Genomic DNA, 20,468 nt, shown 5'->3' on the forward strand with positions numbered 1-20,468 from the left:
GTGGCACGTAAAAGCACCCACTACACTCTTGGAGTAGTTGGCATTAGGAAGGGCATCCAGCTGTAGAAACTCTGCCAGATCAGATTAGAGTTTCGTGCAGCCTCCTGGCTCGCCAGCCCTCAATCAAATCTTCCAACCCATGCCAGTATGGAAAGCGGATGTTAAACGATGATGATGATGATTTCAAAGAAAACCCATGACACTTGTAAATACTCAGAACCCTGTTCCACTGAACTCCTTTAACATCCCTTGTGAGCTAACAATGCTCTCAAGGAGACAGGTTAAGACCCACTGGTAGAGAGGGTCCTATACAGGCTTTGGACAAACTGTAAACTGTCCCTTAAGGGACTCACACACACATACACGCACGCACGCACATTCATGAAGTTCATTTTCAGAAATGAAAACCAAAACCATTTCAAAGTTTTGTGAACAAAACTAATATTTTTCAAAAATAGCTTGAGTTGCATAAAAAGCTTTGTGACGAAAAAATAAAACACGAAACCATTTTAAAAGATAAATGTTTTAGTTTACTCTGACAATCACAGAAAAAACAAATATCAATACAGCTTGGTGTATGTGTATGTGTGTGTGTGTATGTGTGCAATACTTGGCTAGGTGTGCATATTGCAACTCTATGGCTATACACAGAAGTGTTGTAGTGGTAGTAGTAGTAGTAGTAGTGTCAACTGAAGAAGGTATAAAGCTAGCTGCAGAGTGTTTATGATTAACAAGACTGGGAGGGGGCGGCACTGTGGGTGCAATATGTACAGCAGTGTGTGTGTGTGTGTGTGTGTGTGTGTGTTTGTAAGAGAGAAAGATTGGCAGACAATTCTACACATTTCAGCAAAAAGTTTTGTACAAATTTTTCAGTTATTTTTGTTTTGCAAATACAGAAAGAAAAAAATAAATAAATACATAGAAATGTCTTCTTTTTTTCTTTTTTTAAGGTGGGAAAGGAATATTATGTGGTATATGGGGGAGGAGGGATCATATGGTAGATGGGGGGTGGGGCAGGCCCAACTGAATTAAGATGAAACTTAAAATATCCTTATGAAGGACTTTTATCAAATTATTCTATTTTATTTTCATTAAAAAAATTAAATATGACAAATAATAAAATTGAATTATCATTATTATTATTATTATTATTATTACTGTCAGAATTTCACAACTATTCCACTTCTTGCAGTAATTTCGTGGCTATTTCGTTTATTCTTCCTTCATAAATTTCGTGATCTCAGAACTTCAGAACAGGCTTAGTTTTTTTTTTTTTTTTTTACAAATAAGTAAAACATCAAAAGTGATACAAAGAAAGAAAAAAAGAGAAGTGAGGGGCTGGGGCGGGGAGGACTAAGAAAATAAGAAAAATGAGAGAAAAACTAAAAACACGAGGACAAGAGAAAGAATTGAATAAATCCAGTCCAAAGTCCTTTTTTTTAGTTTTATCAGTTGTTATTGAGCATTTGTTGGTGTTAACTGATCTATAAGTTGTACTGGTGGTGGTTGTGGTGGTGGTGGTAATTGTAATAGTGGCCACAATGTCATACAGCAGTGAGGTGCATTCTTAACTGATGCATTGGTCAAGTCTATTTAGTTAATAATAATAATAATGATAATAAAATAATAATAATAATAATAATAATAATAACAACTAATTGTCTAAAATATTCCCATTAGTCAATAGTAAGAATTTGTTTGTGTGTGCATCACCATCATCATCATCATCATCGTCAGTAAGAGAAAGTCAGTTGCAGAAGTTAACTTTTTCAACGGTTGTTGTCATCATCATCATCATTATCATCATCAGAAACAGTTTAATCCCTCCACGGGGTGTTGTTACTTGACCCTGAAAGGGATTTCGACTTTAGCAGTTACTTTCACTTTCACCGCTGTTCACTCGTTGCCTGATTGAGCAGATTTCTTCTTCCAGTTGCCGAATCCGTTTGTCCTTCATGGACATTTGTTCCTTAAGGCTTTTGATCTCTTCCACTTGTTGAAAGTAGGCTTTGCGTAGCTGGAGAAGAAAACCAGGAAATAAAATTAAAAGAAAGAAAGGAAGAAGGTTATATGGAATTAAACAATTAGCAAAGTTCAAGAAAATTAATCTTGCTTAAATGCCTAAAACCGATTGGCTTAATTCTGAGATAAACTAGGGCAGTACCCCAGCATGGCCGTAGCCTAATGACTGAAAGAAGCAAAACGTAAAAGACAGGATGTTGCAACCCCGCAGCCTATTCATTTATTCTGTTTTATTGTTATTTAAAGAGAATCTCAGAAAATTCCAAACCCAAAAAACAACAATCAATTCAGGATTTCTAAAGAAATTTTTTTCTATTTTTGAAACCAATTTTGATACATTTCTTTTCTTCAACAAAATATCAGATTTCAAATCTGTAAGAAATAACAATATGACAACAGGTAAGAAGAGGTTATTTCAATAATTAAATTTGTTATAAAATATATGAAAAAAAGAACATATTTATAAGTGAATTAAAAGTTCTGCTTTGGAACAAATAAACGAAGGATTTTCTATTATTGGTTAGTCTAATCTTCCAAGATTAGAGAACAATAATTAAATTGAGTTATTCAAAGACATTTCTATGGGATTAACAAATAAACATTTAGGGCTTTCAAAGAATTTCAAAGATAATCTCTTCAATTATCCTCCAAGAATAAATTTTCTTAAATTGATTAAACCTATTTCATATTTTATTTTCCTCCTCTCTTCTTCCTATGTTACCTGCAAGGGTCTGCTGATAACAGACCCCGGAATTGCTATCATCCGTCAACAACATAGAGTTCCTTTCTGATTGGAATTTGATAAAAGAACTGGAAATGGCTTAGAGAAGTGGAGAAGAGACAAACACCAAAGATGTTGAAAGCTAATAAATAAGGAGAATAGAAACAAACAACCCCATATCCAAAATGCTTCGATACTCAACAGGAAAATTACTCAAATACTTCTATTTGTTCCTTAGTTTAAGCTTCTTAATGTTGAAAAAGGGAAAACACAGACCTTTAGCCCATTCCTATTGAAGATATTGGAGTCACAAAGACACATAACTTTATCATCATCATCACTATCTTTGTTGCCTTAATATCTATTTCTTTACTACCCACAAGGGGTTAAACACAGAGGGGACAAACAAGGACAGACAAACAGATCAAGTCGATTATATCGACCCCAGTAACTGGTACTTATTTAATCGACCCCAAAAGGATGAAAGGCAAAGTTGACCTCAGCGAAATTTGAACTCAGAACGTAACAGCAGACGAAATACCGCTAAGCATTTTGCCCGGTGTGCTAACGATTCTGCCAGCTCGCCGTCTTTTGTTGCCTTAATATCTTTCGCTTTCCAAATATATCTCAACTCGCTGGTGTTTAATCTGCAAGAATCGGACAATTCTTTCAAGCCTATCTACTTCCCAGATCTTCTTTGGTTTTTTTTTGATCATCTAGACAATTTCCATTTCGCAACAGTTTTAATATAACACTATCCATTCACAATCCACGCCCAAACTAGTGGACGAGGGGATGTTCTGCAGGCCCTGGTTCTTCTCTGTGATGTCTAATTCTTTGTCGTAATCTTTATTTCCTACTGAACCATCATGTCAGTTGATAGTGTATCACTCACAATCAGTGATGAGACTGTAGGCTATTAATAGATCCATAGTCTTCTGACCACTCACCAATCCTTGGTGCCAAGAGAGAAACTTTCAAAGAGAAAACAGAAAATCTCCCTACAAAATCATGTTATAAAAACCTCATCTATACACATTTCCCGAAAACTAAAAGAAATGACAATGACACACCAATAAGGGCTTAGAAAATGGTTTGCCATTCTGCAACCACAACATAACTAAATCAACAAGGAAGAAACTAATTGGTTAATACTGTCCCATTTTATTAATTGGTCAATACTGTCACATTTTATTAATTGGTCAATACTGTCCCATTTTATTAATTGGTTAATACTGTCCCATTTTACTGCAGCTGGCATCTAAATTCCCAATTCTGTTCTCAATTTTTTTCTATTTTAATGATTCCACTGTATTTAGCAACGGTGTTTCTTTCCTGCTTTTTGTTGAAAAAGTCTTCAAGAAGGTTCAATTCCAATGAATAGAAATAAACAAAATATCTTTCTCGGGTCTGGTTACTGACAACACTTTCAACATAAACGAATTTTTATCCATTTCAATCCAAGGTTTTTTGCATTTTTCTCTTCACAATAAAATGTCAATAAATTTGGTTCTTAAAACAAGATTTATTACATCTTTTACACTTAATAAATCAATAATTTGACAGTCACTAATTAACTTGCTAGTTTGTGGGTGTATTAACGATCCTGTCCGTCAGAATCATGGGATAATTCATCACCAATTATCCAACCATAAAGTGAAATTGCTGTGGAATGAAAACCTGCTGCTAACTTCCTCCGTGTTAAATTTATCTACTTCTTTATTGCCCACAAGGGGCTAAACACAGAGAGGACAAACAAGGACAGACAAACGGATTAAGTCGATTATATCGAACCCAGTGCGTAACTGGTACTTAATTTATCGACCCCAAAAGGATGAAAGGCAAAGTCGACCTCGGCGGAATTTGAACACAGAACGTAGCAGCAGACAAAATACGGCTACGCATTTCGCCCAGCGTACTAACGTTTCTGCCAGCTCGCTGCCTCAAATTTATCTTTAAAGAATTTTATAACACAAAGCAGCAAATAACCTCATCTTATCTCCAACAAATCAATTAAAACTACTACAAACAATACTTTGAGGTTTAAAACGAAAATTTTAACACGGTGTATTTAATATTAATAATCATGTTATTGAAATTTAGGGATTTTTACAGAAACTATGAAGTCAACATATTTAGGAATATATTCATACAGGTTTCATTAGTTAAGATATTTAAGAAGAGAACGCAAGAAAAATGTTAAGTTTAGATTCTTAAAGTAAGTCATTATTAATTTGCAAGTGAAAGTTTTAATCAAATTTAGACTAAACATTTAAGCTAAAATATTTAGATGTTTGTGCACAAAGAAACCATTTTTTTTTCAATTTATTCGAGATCTGCTAAGTTGCCACTGATGTGAACTACATAATGCCACAACTATACAAGTTAGTTGTTAATAAAGGTTAGTGAGTGACAGTAAGAAAGGGGGGGTGTTTTTCCAATGCAAGGAAAGTGCTGTCATTTACTCACCTCAGCATCAAGCTGATTGGTCCCATTCTCCAGGCTTGAAGGAGAGATGGGAGTTGGGGACCATACCTTCTTCACATGGATTCTCTATAAGCACAGGAGACAGCAATGCAAGATAGAGGTTAGCAAAGTTGCGGGTGTGTGGCAGAAAAAAAATGGGAGGCTGAGCAGTGCAGTGATTCATGTTGATAGAAATTAATGCACAAGAAATAGAGTGAACATAGAATTAAGGAGAATATAAAATATGGTAATATTATGAAAGAGGTGCAAAGCTGTTGTGCAGGTAAATGATTAAGTTGCAAAAGAAAAGAGTTTCAAATATATTTTGAATTTCTATAGAATATTATTCCATTTATGCAGCTAGGTTGATCTGGAAGCTAAACAAAACAGAACAGACTTGAAATAATGTTTGGATTCCTAGTTAACGAATATAATGAACAATATTTAAAATAATTAACAACTTGAGTTTTGTTTCACATAACAGCAAAAAATGCCAAATTGATAATGTAGAGAATAGGTCACATTTAAAAATTAAAAAATCCTTTTCTACAACAATATTTTCTAATTCTCAAAAGCAAGCAACATTAAAGTAATTAAGAAAAATCTTTGTTAACACACTTTGCCTATTTTTATTGTAAATATTTGTAAATTTCATTAAATTAAATCTGCCAACAATATTTAAACATCTCCTTCACTCAATAAACACGGGATTATTTTGTGAATAGCTTTCCCACGAGAACATCCAGTTTAGATGAGAAAAGAACTCAAGGACTTAAAGAAGAAAAGGTTTACAAAGAATTCAAAAAGAATTCAGTTGAGAAATGGAGTTCATAGATTTGTGAAGAGAGGTGATAATAATGGCAAACAGAGAATTTATACAAAATGGTTCCCAAAACAATATCCTAGAGGAGGAGGCAAGAAGAGATGAAAATAAGATGCAAGTTAAATAAAGGGGTCCAGTAATCCAAACAAAAATCAGCCCAAATAATGAGGGCCTTGAATGAGATTTCTGCAACAAAGTGCTGTCACAATGTTAAGGTTTGTGTGACTCAACAATCCAGAAGGCCAACAAAGCACAAAATCTTGATAGGGATTCCTATTTCAAAGGATAAGCGCCAAGCTAATACAGACCACTCTTCAGGTTTGCATAGGGCCAATATCTCTACCTAGTGAAAAAAAAGCTACAGAAGCCCATGACAGTACAAAAACAACAAGACCTGGGAAAGGAAGACCTTCATACACATCAGGCCTTGATCAGGAAAACCTAAAAGGAACCTGCAGTGGGATAATGAGGCAGGGTTGAAAAAGCAGGATTCCAATTGGAGAACAGCAGAAGAGAGAGCCCAGAGTTAAGAAGAGAAGGGGGGAAATTCATTATGGCCTAAGTTCTACCTGGAGAGAAAAACTTGAGTAAGATGAAATGACACTTCACCAAAAAGTTGAGATTGGTAGAAGAAATACTTGAGAGTGAGGTTATAAAGAAGAAAGAGAAGAATGAAAATACAGGAGGAAGAAATGAGAAGACTTTTGATAGAGAAATACTGAACTATTATTTCTTAAGTATTAATTTTCTTAAATTCAGCAACGACTAAAGAAGAAGTAGAACAGTTTCAGATAAAAATCCTCACAGAAACGATGATGATGATGATAATGATGACAAACGTTAAGAAATCAAGATACAATGTATGACAGACTCATCCAACCCATGCCAGCATAGAAAAAGGAAATTTGAAAATGTTCAACTATTTATTAGTTTTAGACAAGTTTAAATAGGATGATTTTGAGGAAAATCTATAGATTTATATATTTTGTGAATGGAATTATTTTTACAGTTGAATGTAAATAAATCGTCCTTATCAGTAAACCGTTTCTTAGTTTATTGCTTAAAAGATTCCTTTTCTTTAGTTTTCATCAAATAAATTGCAATCAAATGTGATAATACTTTCGATCAAGTATTCAGCTCTCTGCTACTTTAATCTCAGGTCACATTCTTCGTGTGTGGATTGTAAATATGTTTAAGTTGAGATTTTGCAAAATAATTATAAACATTTGTCACTGTTGAATTAGTTTTACAAGGTTTTTGTTTAAGTGAAAGACTAGAGTAGAAAAGGAGTGAAAAACCAGCATTTTTAGAGGACTTTTAAGTAAATTGCATGTTTATATTTATATTTATTTCTAGGGGATTATGGAATATAGAAACTTTAATTTTGGCTGAGTTTATTTACTTGGAAATATTAAGAATTATTTGACATTATTTGAAAAATCTAAATATGCCAAATTACCAGAGCAACAATTGGTTTGGTTTGGGATAAGTTGGGTGTGGTGTGGGGTTTAAGCACATGATTTAAATTTTGGTAAACATTGAAAATACAATAAATATTAGAAAAGAATAACCTAAAATATTCCTTCAAGAACCCATGGATCAATTTAAGTTGATGAATGTGTGTGTGTCCGTGAATGAAACACTCAACAGATTGCTGATGTTCAGCTCATAATAATTCATGGCAATTCTCAATGATTCTCACAGTAAAAAAAATAAATTTTATAAAAAAATATTTCTAGACATTTATTTCACATATGTTGTTAATTAAATGAAATAGCTAAATGTTAGTTAAGATGTGAGGAGGCAGCAACAAGGTGGTGGTGGGGGGAGGGGACATGAAGCAGGTCGCTAAAGTGTCGAAGGTGAGGGATTTGCAGGAAAATTATTTCAAGGATGTTGCAACAATTATTTGGGGGAGAATTCCAAAACCTACCTTTTGGCCATTAGACTGTTTCTACGGGGAGACATTTGCAAAGTATAGCATTTGATTATAAATGGTGTATTTTGCAAGGGTTCGAAAAGGATTGGATCAGCAAGAACATATAATATGAAAGAGATTTCAAAGTTTGATGTTTGAGAAACAATGACATTATCAAAATTAGATTCGTTTTCGTTTAAAAATCATGCCAACTACAGAATTACCGAATATGGTCTAAACATATTCTTAAAATATATTCTTATGTTTTATGACTAACAGTGAATTTCTAAATCTAAAAGTGACACTCGACAAATGACAGTGAAGTTTTACAAGAAAATTTGTGTCAGAGAAAAAGGAATTTAAAAGCAGAAAACATCATATGGAAAAAAATATTATATATATATTGCATCTGATATCTTTAAATTCTAATTTACATATTTAATTATTTTGGATGATTTTTCTTTTTTTTTTTTTGGAACATAACATGATGTTTTATGTGATAGGTTTTTATTCACAAATAATTGTTCTACGTTAAAAAGTTGAATTCTATCTCAAGGATTCATGACAGAATTAAATATTGATGATTCAACTAAAATATATTTATATGAACAAGAAGACAATAAAATGGTTTGAGAATCGTGAAAAAACATGAAACAACAAAACACATCAAAACAAATTGGACAGAGACAAACCACAAAGAATGATGATAGACCATGCAAACTGCAATCAAACATCATTTCTATGAAAATTGTTTTTAGGAATTCCTTAAGATAACCAATTTTTGCAACCGGCTATCAAAAGATGCTAGACTACAAGCTAAAGACTTCAGAATTTAACAATCTTGTCATTGTGTTATTAGAAATGAAATACTTAACTTTCAATGGCTGGGGAGATCCCTTAGCTGTAAAGACACGGGGAAAACTTAAAGAGTGATGATAAGAAATTTTACCAGATTCAATTTCCCTCCATCTGATATGAAAGTTTAAGTCATCAGTGACAGTCCGTAGATGTCTCTCGAGATTCTCATCAAAATACCCACTTCGACTAACACAATAGTGACAAATATACTTGTCAAAATAATAACAAAGAAATATATATAAAAGGACTTTACAGAACTTCTTTAGCAATTAATTTAATTTATAAATAGTCTTAAATTGCAATTAAAAATTTCAATCTCATCAAAAGGTGACAAGAACGAAAAGATTTTTGGTGATTTCTACAATAATCTTCAACCCATTCCAAGAGGCAATTACATAATGAGAGTACTTTTAATTAGTTATATATGTGTATTGCAAATTATTGTTTCTCCTTAATTAAACCCAGATTAAAAATTATACAAAATATTAAAGTGTGCTTTTTTTTTTTTTAACTATTTGCTCAACGATGTCATAAACAGAAGATGACCAAACAACAAGCACAGAATAGAAGAAAAAAAAACAAAAAAGAAATGGTTGAAAACAAAAAAAGAAATGTCTAGAAACACTTTTCTAAAGCACAGTGAAAGCATAAAACATCTCAATGTCAATAAAAGATCAATAAAAAACATCAACAACAAAGATTTGGGCTGTTTTCCTAATGTCGTCACTTTTGACTTGTTTTAGTTCTGAAAATGTAAGTTTTTAATTTAGCAAATTTATTTAATATCTTTCAAATAGTAAATAATTTAGGAGATTTTTGGGGGGTTTTTTTTAAATTTTTTTCATATTTGAAAGGCTTTCATTTCCTGAATAGGAAAATATCAATAAGTAATTGACACACAAACTGTCTTGTTTTGAAAATATAATTGGGCTTTTGATCATTAACACTAATTAAACGATTAAACTATTAAACGAGGATAATACGATTAACATTTAATTATTTAACTTCTAAATCATCTTTAGGGTTCACTGCAATTCTCTAAAAAAGGAGTTGGTTTTTTTTTTTTAAATATTATTAAATAGCTTTAATAAATGCAATTTTGAAAAGTGTTAATTTAAATTTCTAAAAATCTTTACTTGAGTAAAACAGAAAACTCTGAAATAAATTGATTATATGAGATTATTTCAAAGTGTTTAATTGCTTTCACAAGGAAACCATGCACAGAGACACAAACACCCACACACACCCACACGTGCGCACGCGCATAGATTATGTAAATGATCTGGAAATAGAAGTCATTTAATGACAGACAAACAATTTACAATATAAAATAAAAGAAGGAATTTTAGTTTTAGTCGAATTAAAGAGAAGCATGCATAAACGGAGAAATGACAAAACATGAGAAGAGATTTTAATAAGAAATTCCTCAGTTGGTTATTTGCTTAATTAATTGGTAATTACCAGTTTGAAAATACTATCTTGTCTCCTTTCGAGAAAACTCGATAAACTGTATTTCCTCTTTGTGTACACACAGATCAACAGAAAGGTAGATAGATAGAGAGAAATAGGTTTGGAAATTGTCCAGTTGGAATGGCAAACCTCGTAGACACTCCAGAAAGAAACAATGTAAAAAAACGTCACACTCTGGTATCAATAACTAAAATGATGCAACCGATATTGATGGGACATGCAGTCGACACTCGTTCTAATTCAATCAATATGAACTACACTTACCTTGGTTTTTGTTATTAATTTCTAAAATAAACAATTTTTCACGATTACATATTAATCTAAATGCTTGCTTAGAAATAAATATCTTGATCTAAAAGATTCTTTTAATCAAGAATTAAAAAATTTTTTTCAAATATAAAGTTTATACAATGATGATGATGATGAATGATGATGAATGATGATGATGAATGATGATGATGAATGATGATGATGATGATGAATGATGATGATGAATGATGATGATGATGATAATGATGATGAATGATGATGATGATGATTGATGATGATGATGATAGATGATGGATGATAATGGAGGTGATGGTGGTGATGATGGTGATGATGATGACGACGATGATGATGATGACAACGACAAACAGACAGTTTTGTAATAAGTGAATAGTATGTTTTCTTTCAACAGGAAAATTCTAAGTTTGAACATTGCAAGACAAGTAAATCGGGAAGCTACCAGCAGACTGTGGCTGATTCTGCCGAGTAGAAGCAAACAACCTGCTACTTCTTATAGAATCAAAAGAAGAAGAACGGCAGAAATTGAAAAATTTAAAGATTGAAATAAAAACTGAAGGTTTAAACTAGTAGAAAATAAGTTGTTGTAGAAGAGACTAGTCAGTGAATACAATCAGTTGAGGTTCAATATTTCACTATAAAATTGTCTAAAATATCCTTTAAAAGCAAATGGTGTATCCTGTACAGGCAAAACTATTCTAAAATTCAACCGGTTTTTACAGAAAAACATGGAAAAAGAAAAGTTTCTTAAGGACATTGAAAAAAAATTCAGTTGGTTTATTTGACCTAACCTGAGGGAGGTCTACATTCATTAATTAATAATTAACAGGAAATAAATGAAAGAGGAGGCTGTCCCCTTAGTAAAACTGGGGCTCTCTATTTTTAGTTTAAAACAAACCATAGATACCCTATGGCTCTGGAAGGGTTAATGAAGCCGTCAGCACAAACCCTAACCATAGATACCCTATGACTCTGGAAGGTTTAATGAAGCCGTCAGCACAAACCCTAACCCTCTTGACCAATTCACTATAGTGGGTCTATCTACCTTATGTCTTCTGCTTCCATGAGAATCTTCATATCCACAAGAATCGGCTGATTACAAGATGAACAGAATCTTACTCGAAGGAAATATTCCTGGAGACCAACAACGTTTTACTTTCAACCAACATGCAAACAACCTTTCTAGCAATTTAGCTTTTGTATTCTAATGTTAATAATCGCATTGTGAGTTCAAATACTGCCATGATCAACTCAGCTTCTTATATTTTTAGGTTTATAAAATAAGTACCAGTCAAATACTGGTGTCAATGTGACTTCCGTCCCAACGAAATTACTCACCTTGCACCAAAATTAGAAAGGGATAGAGCAGAGCTGACATTTTAGTAACGGCAGTCTGGTGCAAGCTTCTGCCTGGCTGGCTCTTGTGAAACTGTCTCAACCTGGCTAGCATGAAAGGCAGGCGTTAAATGATGATGATGCCACCGTAGTAACGAGAGAAATATGCAAATGCTTTGTGTATTTATAGCTTGATAGAAAGGAGTCAGCCTCTGGAATACATCTTCACTCATCACAATAATAAGAAATATCTCATCCAACACATGCCAACATGGAAAAACAGATGGATGATGATGATGATGATGACGACGATGATGATGATGGAAATGGCTACAGAGGTATGTTGTTTCACTGGTTGAACTATGAAGCCATTTACATACCATGGCTAACTTCATTTTTAGAATATTAGAGTTAAGAATTAGATTTAGAAACAATTCAATGCTATAAAACTTTTGCAAGAGTAGTTCATACTGTGAAAGGGAGGGGTGCGGCACACTTTGTACTGTGAAAGGGAGGGGTGGGGCACACTTTGTACTGTGAAAGGGAGGGGTGGGGCACACTTTGTACTGTAAAAGGGAGGTGTGGGGCACACTTTGTACTGTGAAAGGGAGGTGTGGGGCACACTTTGTACTGTGAAAGGGAGGTGTGGGGCACACTTTGTACTGTGAAAGGGAGGGGTGGAGGCACACTTTGTACTGTGAAAGGGAGGGGCGGGGCACACTTTGTACTGTGAAAGGGAGGTGTGGGGCACACTTTGTACTGTGAAAGGGAGGGGTGGAGGCACACTTTGTACTGTGAAAGGGAGGGGTGGGGCACACTTTGTACTGTGAAAGGGAGGGGTGGGGCACACTTTGTACTGTGAAAAGGAGGGGTGGGGCACACTTTGTACTGTGAAAGGGAAGGGTGGGGCACACTTTGTACTGACCCTGAAACAGGTACAAGATGGTTTGATGGCTCAAGTCTCTTCTACGCAATTATGCTATTCATGGAAATATTATTCAGTAAAATGAAATATTAGTAACATGACACAACAATATAGAGATTAACGTTTATACCAGAAGTGTGACCTTTTAAAAATGACTAACAAAAAGTTATAAAAAAAAAACATAAAAATTCAATAAAGAAAATTTACTCAAATTCCAACAACTGAGATTTTGGCTGATTATTTCAGAATGTGAATGTAGCAAGTTATTTTGTTGGTTTGGAAACTCAAACTTGTTAAATTTTGTAAAGTGATTAATATAAGAATAAATTAATTTAAATTCTAAAAACACAGAATATATTAATAACTTTGGAGTAAATATTAAAATAAACAAAATGTTAGTATTTGGTGATTTTCTTATCAAATAAACCACCTCTAAATTACTCAACTAAAAAATTACATAAGAATGGGGTTGAAAAAAGATATTTTCTCTATTTTTATCTTAGCAGCACAAAGTTTTGTCAGTGAACAGGTCGTGGTCTCAAAGCGACGAAAATATTTTGACAAATTAAATTTAAATGTTGAAGTGAATCTAACGGTTTTTGTGTGTTTCTTAAATGGCTTATAAACACCTTCCACACTGCAATTGTTTTCATTCTAGCACACAATCTCAGATCAAGTCACTCGCTATGCAAGTACATCTCCATAATATCTTATAATTTTTATTTATTTATTTTAAAATGAAAAAAAAAATCAGCAGTCAAATGGATTTACCAGTCTAACTATTTATGGTAGAGAAAATAATTCTGTAATAAAAAAAAAAATCCAATTTAGTTCTTTCAGGTAAGTATTCTAAAATCTAATAAATCCCTATTTATGAGTGTCATCAGCTCTCCAAGTTCATGTTGGACATGTCAACATAGTTTCAGATGCAGAAAAACATAATTACTTTAACAAATAGTTTCATTTGCCTCTCAAAACTAACCAGACAATAAGTACAAAAATTAAGCTAAAAGATAAAAAAGTTAAAACTATGTTTTCAAATCAAGGAGAAAAAACAAAAACGGAAAAAAAAATTTCTACTATTCTTAAAACAGTTACTAAATTTAAAAAAAAAAAAGGAAAATAATATTTTTGATATTGAAACGAAGCTAATGAGTATTTCTAAGAACCCTGTATTTCTATCCTTCCCAGCTGTACCAGGACATGTTTCAACCAAAGAAAACTTCTTCAGTGAAGCATAGTACAACAAATTAACCAACACTTAACTATACTGTTGCTGCTAAATACTTTAAATTCTAGTTTGTTTGGTTTTTTACAACATTTTTAGAACTTCTATCAGCATTGAAATGCGATCACCGTGACCGACCAGGCTATCAGATGTTGCTACACATCGCTGGTCACAATGCGCTTCGCATTGTTTTAGCCTTCAAATGATGCCACCCCGCTGGCTAAGCGAGCAGGCCAACAGAAGAAAGAGTGAGAGAAAGTTGTGGTGAAAGAGTACAGAAGGGACCGCCACCACCCGCTGCCAAAGCCTTGTGGGGCTTTTAGGTGTTTTTGCTCAATAAACACTCACAACGCCCAGTCTAGGAATCGAAACCACGATCCTACGACTGCGAGTCCACTGCCCTAACCACTGGGCCTCCACCATTGAAATGTATTTATTCTAAATACTTCAGAATATATTTCACAGCTATTAAACATATCTTATGCTGTATTGTTGCCAGCACAAAATTTATGACCAAAGCTTAGAATGTTGTTTTTTCTAATCCATTTCTTTGTATTATTCCCCAAAATTACACTCTGACTATCAAATATTTAAACATCTCTCTATATATAAACGGCAAAATGTATGTCTGTGTGTGTGTGTGTGTCTGCATGTCCTTTATATAAATCCACAATTTCTCAGTTAGAGGGCTTGCACTTTCTATGGTCATTCAAAACCGTCCAAGGGTGGTCGTGCACATCTTTACATTTCCCCAGTCACCCCGCAAAACCATTAAAAAATCAATAGAAGTTACTTTTTCGTGAATTTTCTATCCAAAACCCAATCAAAATGCCCGAAATTTGATACACCAATTGAATGCCAGCTATGTGATTGGTCAGAGATTTGGACAGCACTCGCGTGTATGTGCGCACACACACACGCAACTGTATATGCATGTACTAGCACTATGACCCGGCGTTGCCAGGTCACAGTGCTAGTTCTACTTAATATTTCAGACATTAAGTGAAATTATTGATAAACATTTCCAGTCATGTTTCTCTCCAAATATTAACAACACCATGAAACAGAGTTGGAGGAAATTGTTATTAGAATTGAATCTTGTGCAAATGGTTATATTTGCTACTGATATTGGTTACACGAAATGAAATGTTAAAATAGCAGCTATGATATTAAACTCTTGTTAGTATTACGTATTATGGTTTGATAAAAACATTGAGAGTTTTTATCCAAAAGCCAGTTAGTCTTCTGATAAAGTTGATATTAGATTAAATTTCAGAATTTATTGTTGGGATTAATGCAACAGTTTTAAAAACAGAGAAACAGTCAGTTGAAATATTAATCTTGTAGATACCGAGTCTACTAGATTAAGCAGCAGTATTGCTCGTTAAGTATTATTGGGGGGTGGGGGACATAAGCACTAATTGGAAGCACTTACTCGTTCATCACTTTCAACTGATTTAGTTTCAGAAGAAAATGTCAAATTAACATTTGACTTAAAGACAGCAGTTGTAGAATGAATATTTTCTGGTTCCAGACCATTTTTTGTATCAATTTTGGATTCTGCATCGACTATTTCGGTTAAATTTTCAGAGTGACATGATTGAAGCAAGTCAGCGATTTCTTGACTGCTGCCTTCTATAAGATTTTGGTCAAATGGCAGAGAATTCTGAAGAGTAAAGATAATCAGTTGTGTGAATAAATATAAGAATGGACACTAAATATATTCAGCAATAATTTGTCCCAAAGAAACCTTAAATATTTCAACTAAGATTGTGTACACTAAGCAAAAACAAAAAAAAAAAGTAAAACAATTCAAAACGGAATCCAATAATCTTCATTTAACTTGTACAGGTGTCATGTTTGTGTGTTTCACACTCAAAACACACTGGATAATCTACAATAATATAAATCCCATGAACCCAAATTCTTTACTTTTCACAGACAAAAGATTAAAGATATTAAACCCTAAGGTGTTTTAAAACAAATGGGATTAACAGTAGAGATTATGACTGAAATGTGATATGACCAAAAGAGTTAAAACAGACTAGGCTACCAACTGTATTAAAGAAAAATACTGCATTCAATGAAATTAACACAATCTGTGTGTGTGTGTTTGTGTATCAAGTAAAGGTAATAAACCTGATTAAGGGATCATAAATCCAATGAAAATACTGGTTAGTTACCAATCTATAGAAAGTTCAACTATAAGGTAATCATGGAGAGGTAATTAATAAAATTATTTATTAATTATAAAATATAACATCTCTGACAGCTGTTTCAATTCAGAAATCTTAAGATAATTAATTTATAAAATTGAAATCATTAGAAGATGAATCTCTTCAGAGGTAGTAAGGACATACAGATTAGAAATACACGTTGAAATAATGGCTATAAAACCGTTAACTCATCTTATAAAGATTGTCATTTTAAAATTAATTATCTAAAGATTTCTGAATCAAAACAGAAATGTTGTCATATTTTATAATTGATTTTATTAATTACCTCTCCACTTTCTCCTTATTCTTAATAAATATATATAAAACATACTACCACCATGTTCTTAATGATGAAATAAACCTCTCTGTCTATATATCTACCCTCTTTGTAATGTTGGCAAATGAAATAAGTATAAGAATGTGCATTGTCCGTTTAATTAAAAAATTCTATATGTGGCTGAAGATTGTTCGACATTTTAAAACTGATGTAATACTTAGTGTTTAATAAAATGAAGTAGCATGAAACAATTGTACTCCACTACCTTGGATATCCTTGTTGCTTATTTTGATTATAATCACATATATACATAAATATATACATACACATAATAACATACATACATACATATATATACACACACATATATACATGTATATATACACACACATATATACATGTATATACACACACACACACACATATATATATATATATACACATATACATATATATATATATATATATATATACACATATATACATATATATGTATATACACACATATATATACAATATATAATAGCATGAATGTATTATATTAGATGAGGACATTTTTAACTGCTACATCTACAAGTTAAGCATTCTTCTCCTCATTCAAGAAAACATCACAAATTCCAGAGAATACACCACACTTTTTGTCTATTTCTGGAGAACTTTTATCATTTCTTCTTTTCCTTGGAATTTTTGAAAACAATTTAAAAACAAAAAATAATTTTGCTGTTGCAAGGATTTCTTTTCAAATCTACAATCACTTAGTGGACACCAGTTTTGAACGGAAGAATATTCTTCTACACACCCCAACAATTTATGGCAGAGTATTTTCTCAAAAGTTCCAAAGTTTAGATTTTCCTGTATCAATTAAAAAATTCATACAAACACGTAACATTGTAATTATAGACAAAAAACAGTTTTCTTCACCAACACGGCCATTAATCATTCTTGGATGAGCTGATCTCAAGAACGGTCATCTGTTATGGCTGTTTTATGGATAATTAGATCATTAGTTTAAAGAAAAATAATTGTTGATAAAAGATGCATGGCTGAGAGGTTTGTTTCATAATGGCAGGATTCCAACTTTGATCTTTGGACAAGTAACTTCTTCCATAGCCTTCCACTGACCCATATCTTGGTGAAGATCAATGGGCAGTATGGAGGCCATTCACACACACACACACACAACATAAGTTTGTACAATAATATCCTGCTGTATATAAGTTTGCTTAAGTTATCTCCCCTTATACAAATCCGGATTTGTCATTTTCTGGTGGAGGGGTGGGGGGTTGTCATCTTTTTTTTTTTTTTTTAAATGACAAACCATTCACTAAGTCTTGCAGTTCCGGCATTCCTATCAATAAAATCCTCTGAAGGTAGAATTACAGAAAATGGCTGTAATACAAGGATTGAAACCAGTAAAAGAATTCTAATATCTCATATTAACAAAATTGATTGCAATAAATACGGAACATTAATCTCATCAAATAAACTAAACATAAACCCATTTTATGAGAACCTTCATTTCTAAATGCATCGATCAGCTTTTCTCACTTTTAATGGCAACTGTTCAATCACGTCAACCACATCATCAACACCTTCAATTCCTTTGCCTTCTGCTTCGGCCATTCTCAACTCCTTTTCATTGTAAATCTCAAGGCCTTCTTTTTACATATGTATATATAGTCTGGAGGCAGGAGAGGTGAATATATTTATTTAACCACTTGGAGGCGGCGAGCTGGCAGAAACGTTAGCACGCTGGGCGAAATGCTTAGCGGTATTTCGTCTGTCGTTACGTTCTGAGTTCAAATCCCGCCGAGGTCGACTTTGCCTTTCATTCTCTCGGGGTCGATAAATAAAGTACCAGTTTTGCACTGGGTCGATGTAATCAACTTAATCCCTTTGTCTGTCCTTGTTTGTCCCCTCTATGTTTTTAGCCCCTTGTGGGTAGTAAAGAAATAGTTATTTATTTAACCACTTGTTATCCATAGGATTATGAATTGAACAGCTATTATTAAATCTTTCTTGCTAATGTCATCTTAAATGCCTAGATTTTTTGCAGTTTAAAACTAAATGCATGAATATATTGACACCCTATAGATTAAACACATCACATCCAGTCGGATACTCAGTCAAATTCAATACTGTCCATGCTTATTAGCAAATAGAAATAAATATTAAAAAAGATTGATGCATGCACACACACACACACACGTGCCTCAAATGAACTGAAGCAAAATATTTCAGTTCAATCCAAAGTCATAAATGCAATGAATGGTTTAGAGAAAAGATAAAAATATCATTTCAGGTTGTTTTACTCAAAATCTTAATTTCTAATCGTTTGTATTTAATGAGTGGATCATCAAAGGAATGGAGTTACCCATTCTTACTTACATCGACAGGTGACGATGAAACAATCCCATTTGATGTGACATCATCAGCAGAACTAGAATTAGACGACGGAGCCCAAGACTTCCTCATCACTTTTTCAGGGGTTTTGTTAACAGATTCCTTGGCTGTTGACACATCACCTTCCCCATGGTTTTCAATAGTACAGGTGTTATTCGCAGGATCACTGGAAAATAAGGTTTCATCTTGTAAAGAAAATGAAACTGTTGAAGAGAAGCAATGGGATGTTCTGTTTGATTTAGACAAACTGGAGTGAAAATAATGAAAAATGGTCTGAAAGCTACAAAAAACAGCTCTTCTTTCCTAGGTACTCCTTAATTAAGAAAGTTATGGATTTCTCAAAATAAGCAGGCCTTCGTGCCAATGGCATGTTTAAGCACACCATTCGGGCGTGATCGTTACCGCGTCGCCTTACTAGCACTTCTGCTGGTGGCATGTGAAATATTTGAGCGAGGCCGTCACCAGTGCCGCTGGACTGGCTCCTGTGCAGGTGGCACGTAAAAAGCACCATTTGGGCGTGGCCATTGCCAGTACCACCAAACTGGACCTCGTGCCGGTGGCGTGTAAAAGCACTCACTACACTCTCGGAGTGGTTGGCGTTAGGAAGGGCATCCAGCTGTAGAAACTCTGCCAGATCAGATTGGAGCCTGGTGCAGCCATCTGGTTCGCCAGCCTTCAGTCATTCGTCCAACCCATGCTAGCATGGAAAGCGGATGTTAAACGATGGTGATGATACTATAAACATGACTTTGAAATATCAACCATTCACCATTTGTAAAAGCTGACCAGCAGTAAACAGCCATTCAGGGCCCCATGGCGGATTTCATTAACACGGAATCATCAAAATGCTTTTTTTAGGATAATTGTAGATTAGTAATGGATTACTAATAAACGCATACTTTGTATTTTATTGACAGATATTAACTGTCTGTGATAAGCCAGTTTATCAGGCCATTCACAATAATTGTTACACTTCCTGGTATTTTGAAACATTTAAAAACAGGTTTCTTGGAAACGTTGAAATTGTCACTTTTTCAGAAGCGGCAGGATTTCTTGTGAAAAATGTCCAAACATTGACTCACAATCAATTCTGTTGTGAAATATGACCAGGAAGTTTTATATAATGTACATAGCATCAAACCTACTTCTTTAATGGCAGTTCTGGATGTCATCTAAAACACTCACATATCCAAGCAGGCCACGGTGGCATCTAAACCAACAAGTGACATGTGACACTCATGAACAGACAACTTTTCTTGTCTTACCATAAATGGGCAGAGGAGATTTTGTTAAGAGATTTTGTAGAAATTCTATTTCACCAAGTTCCTCAAGCACAAGAATCCACTGCAAAGCAGTTGGATTAGAAAGTTTATAAACATTTTAAAGAAAGCAAATGAAACTATTTGGCTTTGAGACAAGTCTAGCAAAAGATTAAAAATGCTTGAATCAAATATTAACAAACATGTTCGAGACATAAGTATTTGAATATTAAAATCTGGTGAAAGTGGATCAACTACAATC

General features: G+C 33.6%; 1 protein-coding gene across 18 annotated transcripts in view; it reads right to left on the bottom strand.

The window, feature by feature from the left end:
- Positions 1 to 507: 507 nt before the first annotated feature.
- LOC115219788 (coronin-2B) overlaps positions 508 to 20,468 on the bottom strand; it is a 128,978-nt gene continuing 109,017 nt past the window's right edge. For 6 of the 18 annotated variants that reach the window (XM_036509767.1, XM_036509769.1, XM_036509766.1 and 3 more), the window contains 4 exons: positions 18,933 to 19,113; positions 15,487 to 15,717; positions 5,213 to 5,296; positions 508 to 2,017 (listed from right to left, as the gene is read on the bottom strand). In XM_036509767.1, the coding sequence (XP_036365660.1) occupies positions 1,868 to 2,017; positions 5,213 to 5,296; positions 15,487 to 15,717; positions 18,933 to 19,113 (646 nt within the window). In that variant the 3' untranslated portion in view covers positions 508 to 1,867. Of the gene's footprint in view, positions 2,018 to 5,212; positions 5,297 to 7,965; positions 7,987 to 8,411; positions 8,852 to 10,542; positions 10,564 to 15,486; positions 15,718 to 18,932; positions 19,114 to 20,468 lie in introns of those variants that run through there. The other 12 variants (XR_005002302.1, XM_036509772.1, XM_036509773.1 and 9 more) reach the window with 12 other exon arrangements.

This window comes from Octopus sinensis, linkage group LG15 (genome assembly GCF_006345805.1).
Source record: "Octopus sinensis linkage group LG15, ASM634580v1, whole genome shotgun sequence".
In the NCBI taxonomy this organism is placed as follows: Eukaryota; Metazoa; Mollusca; class Cephalopoda; order Octopoda; family Octopodidae; genus Octopus; species Octopus sinensis.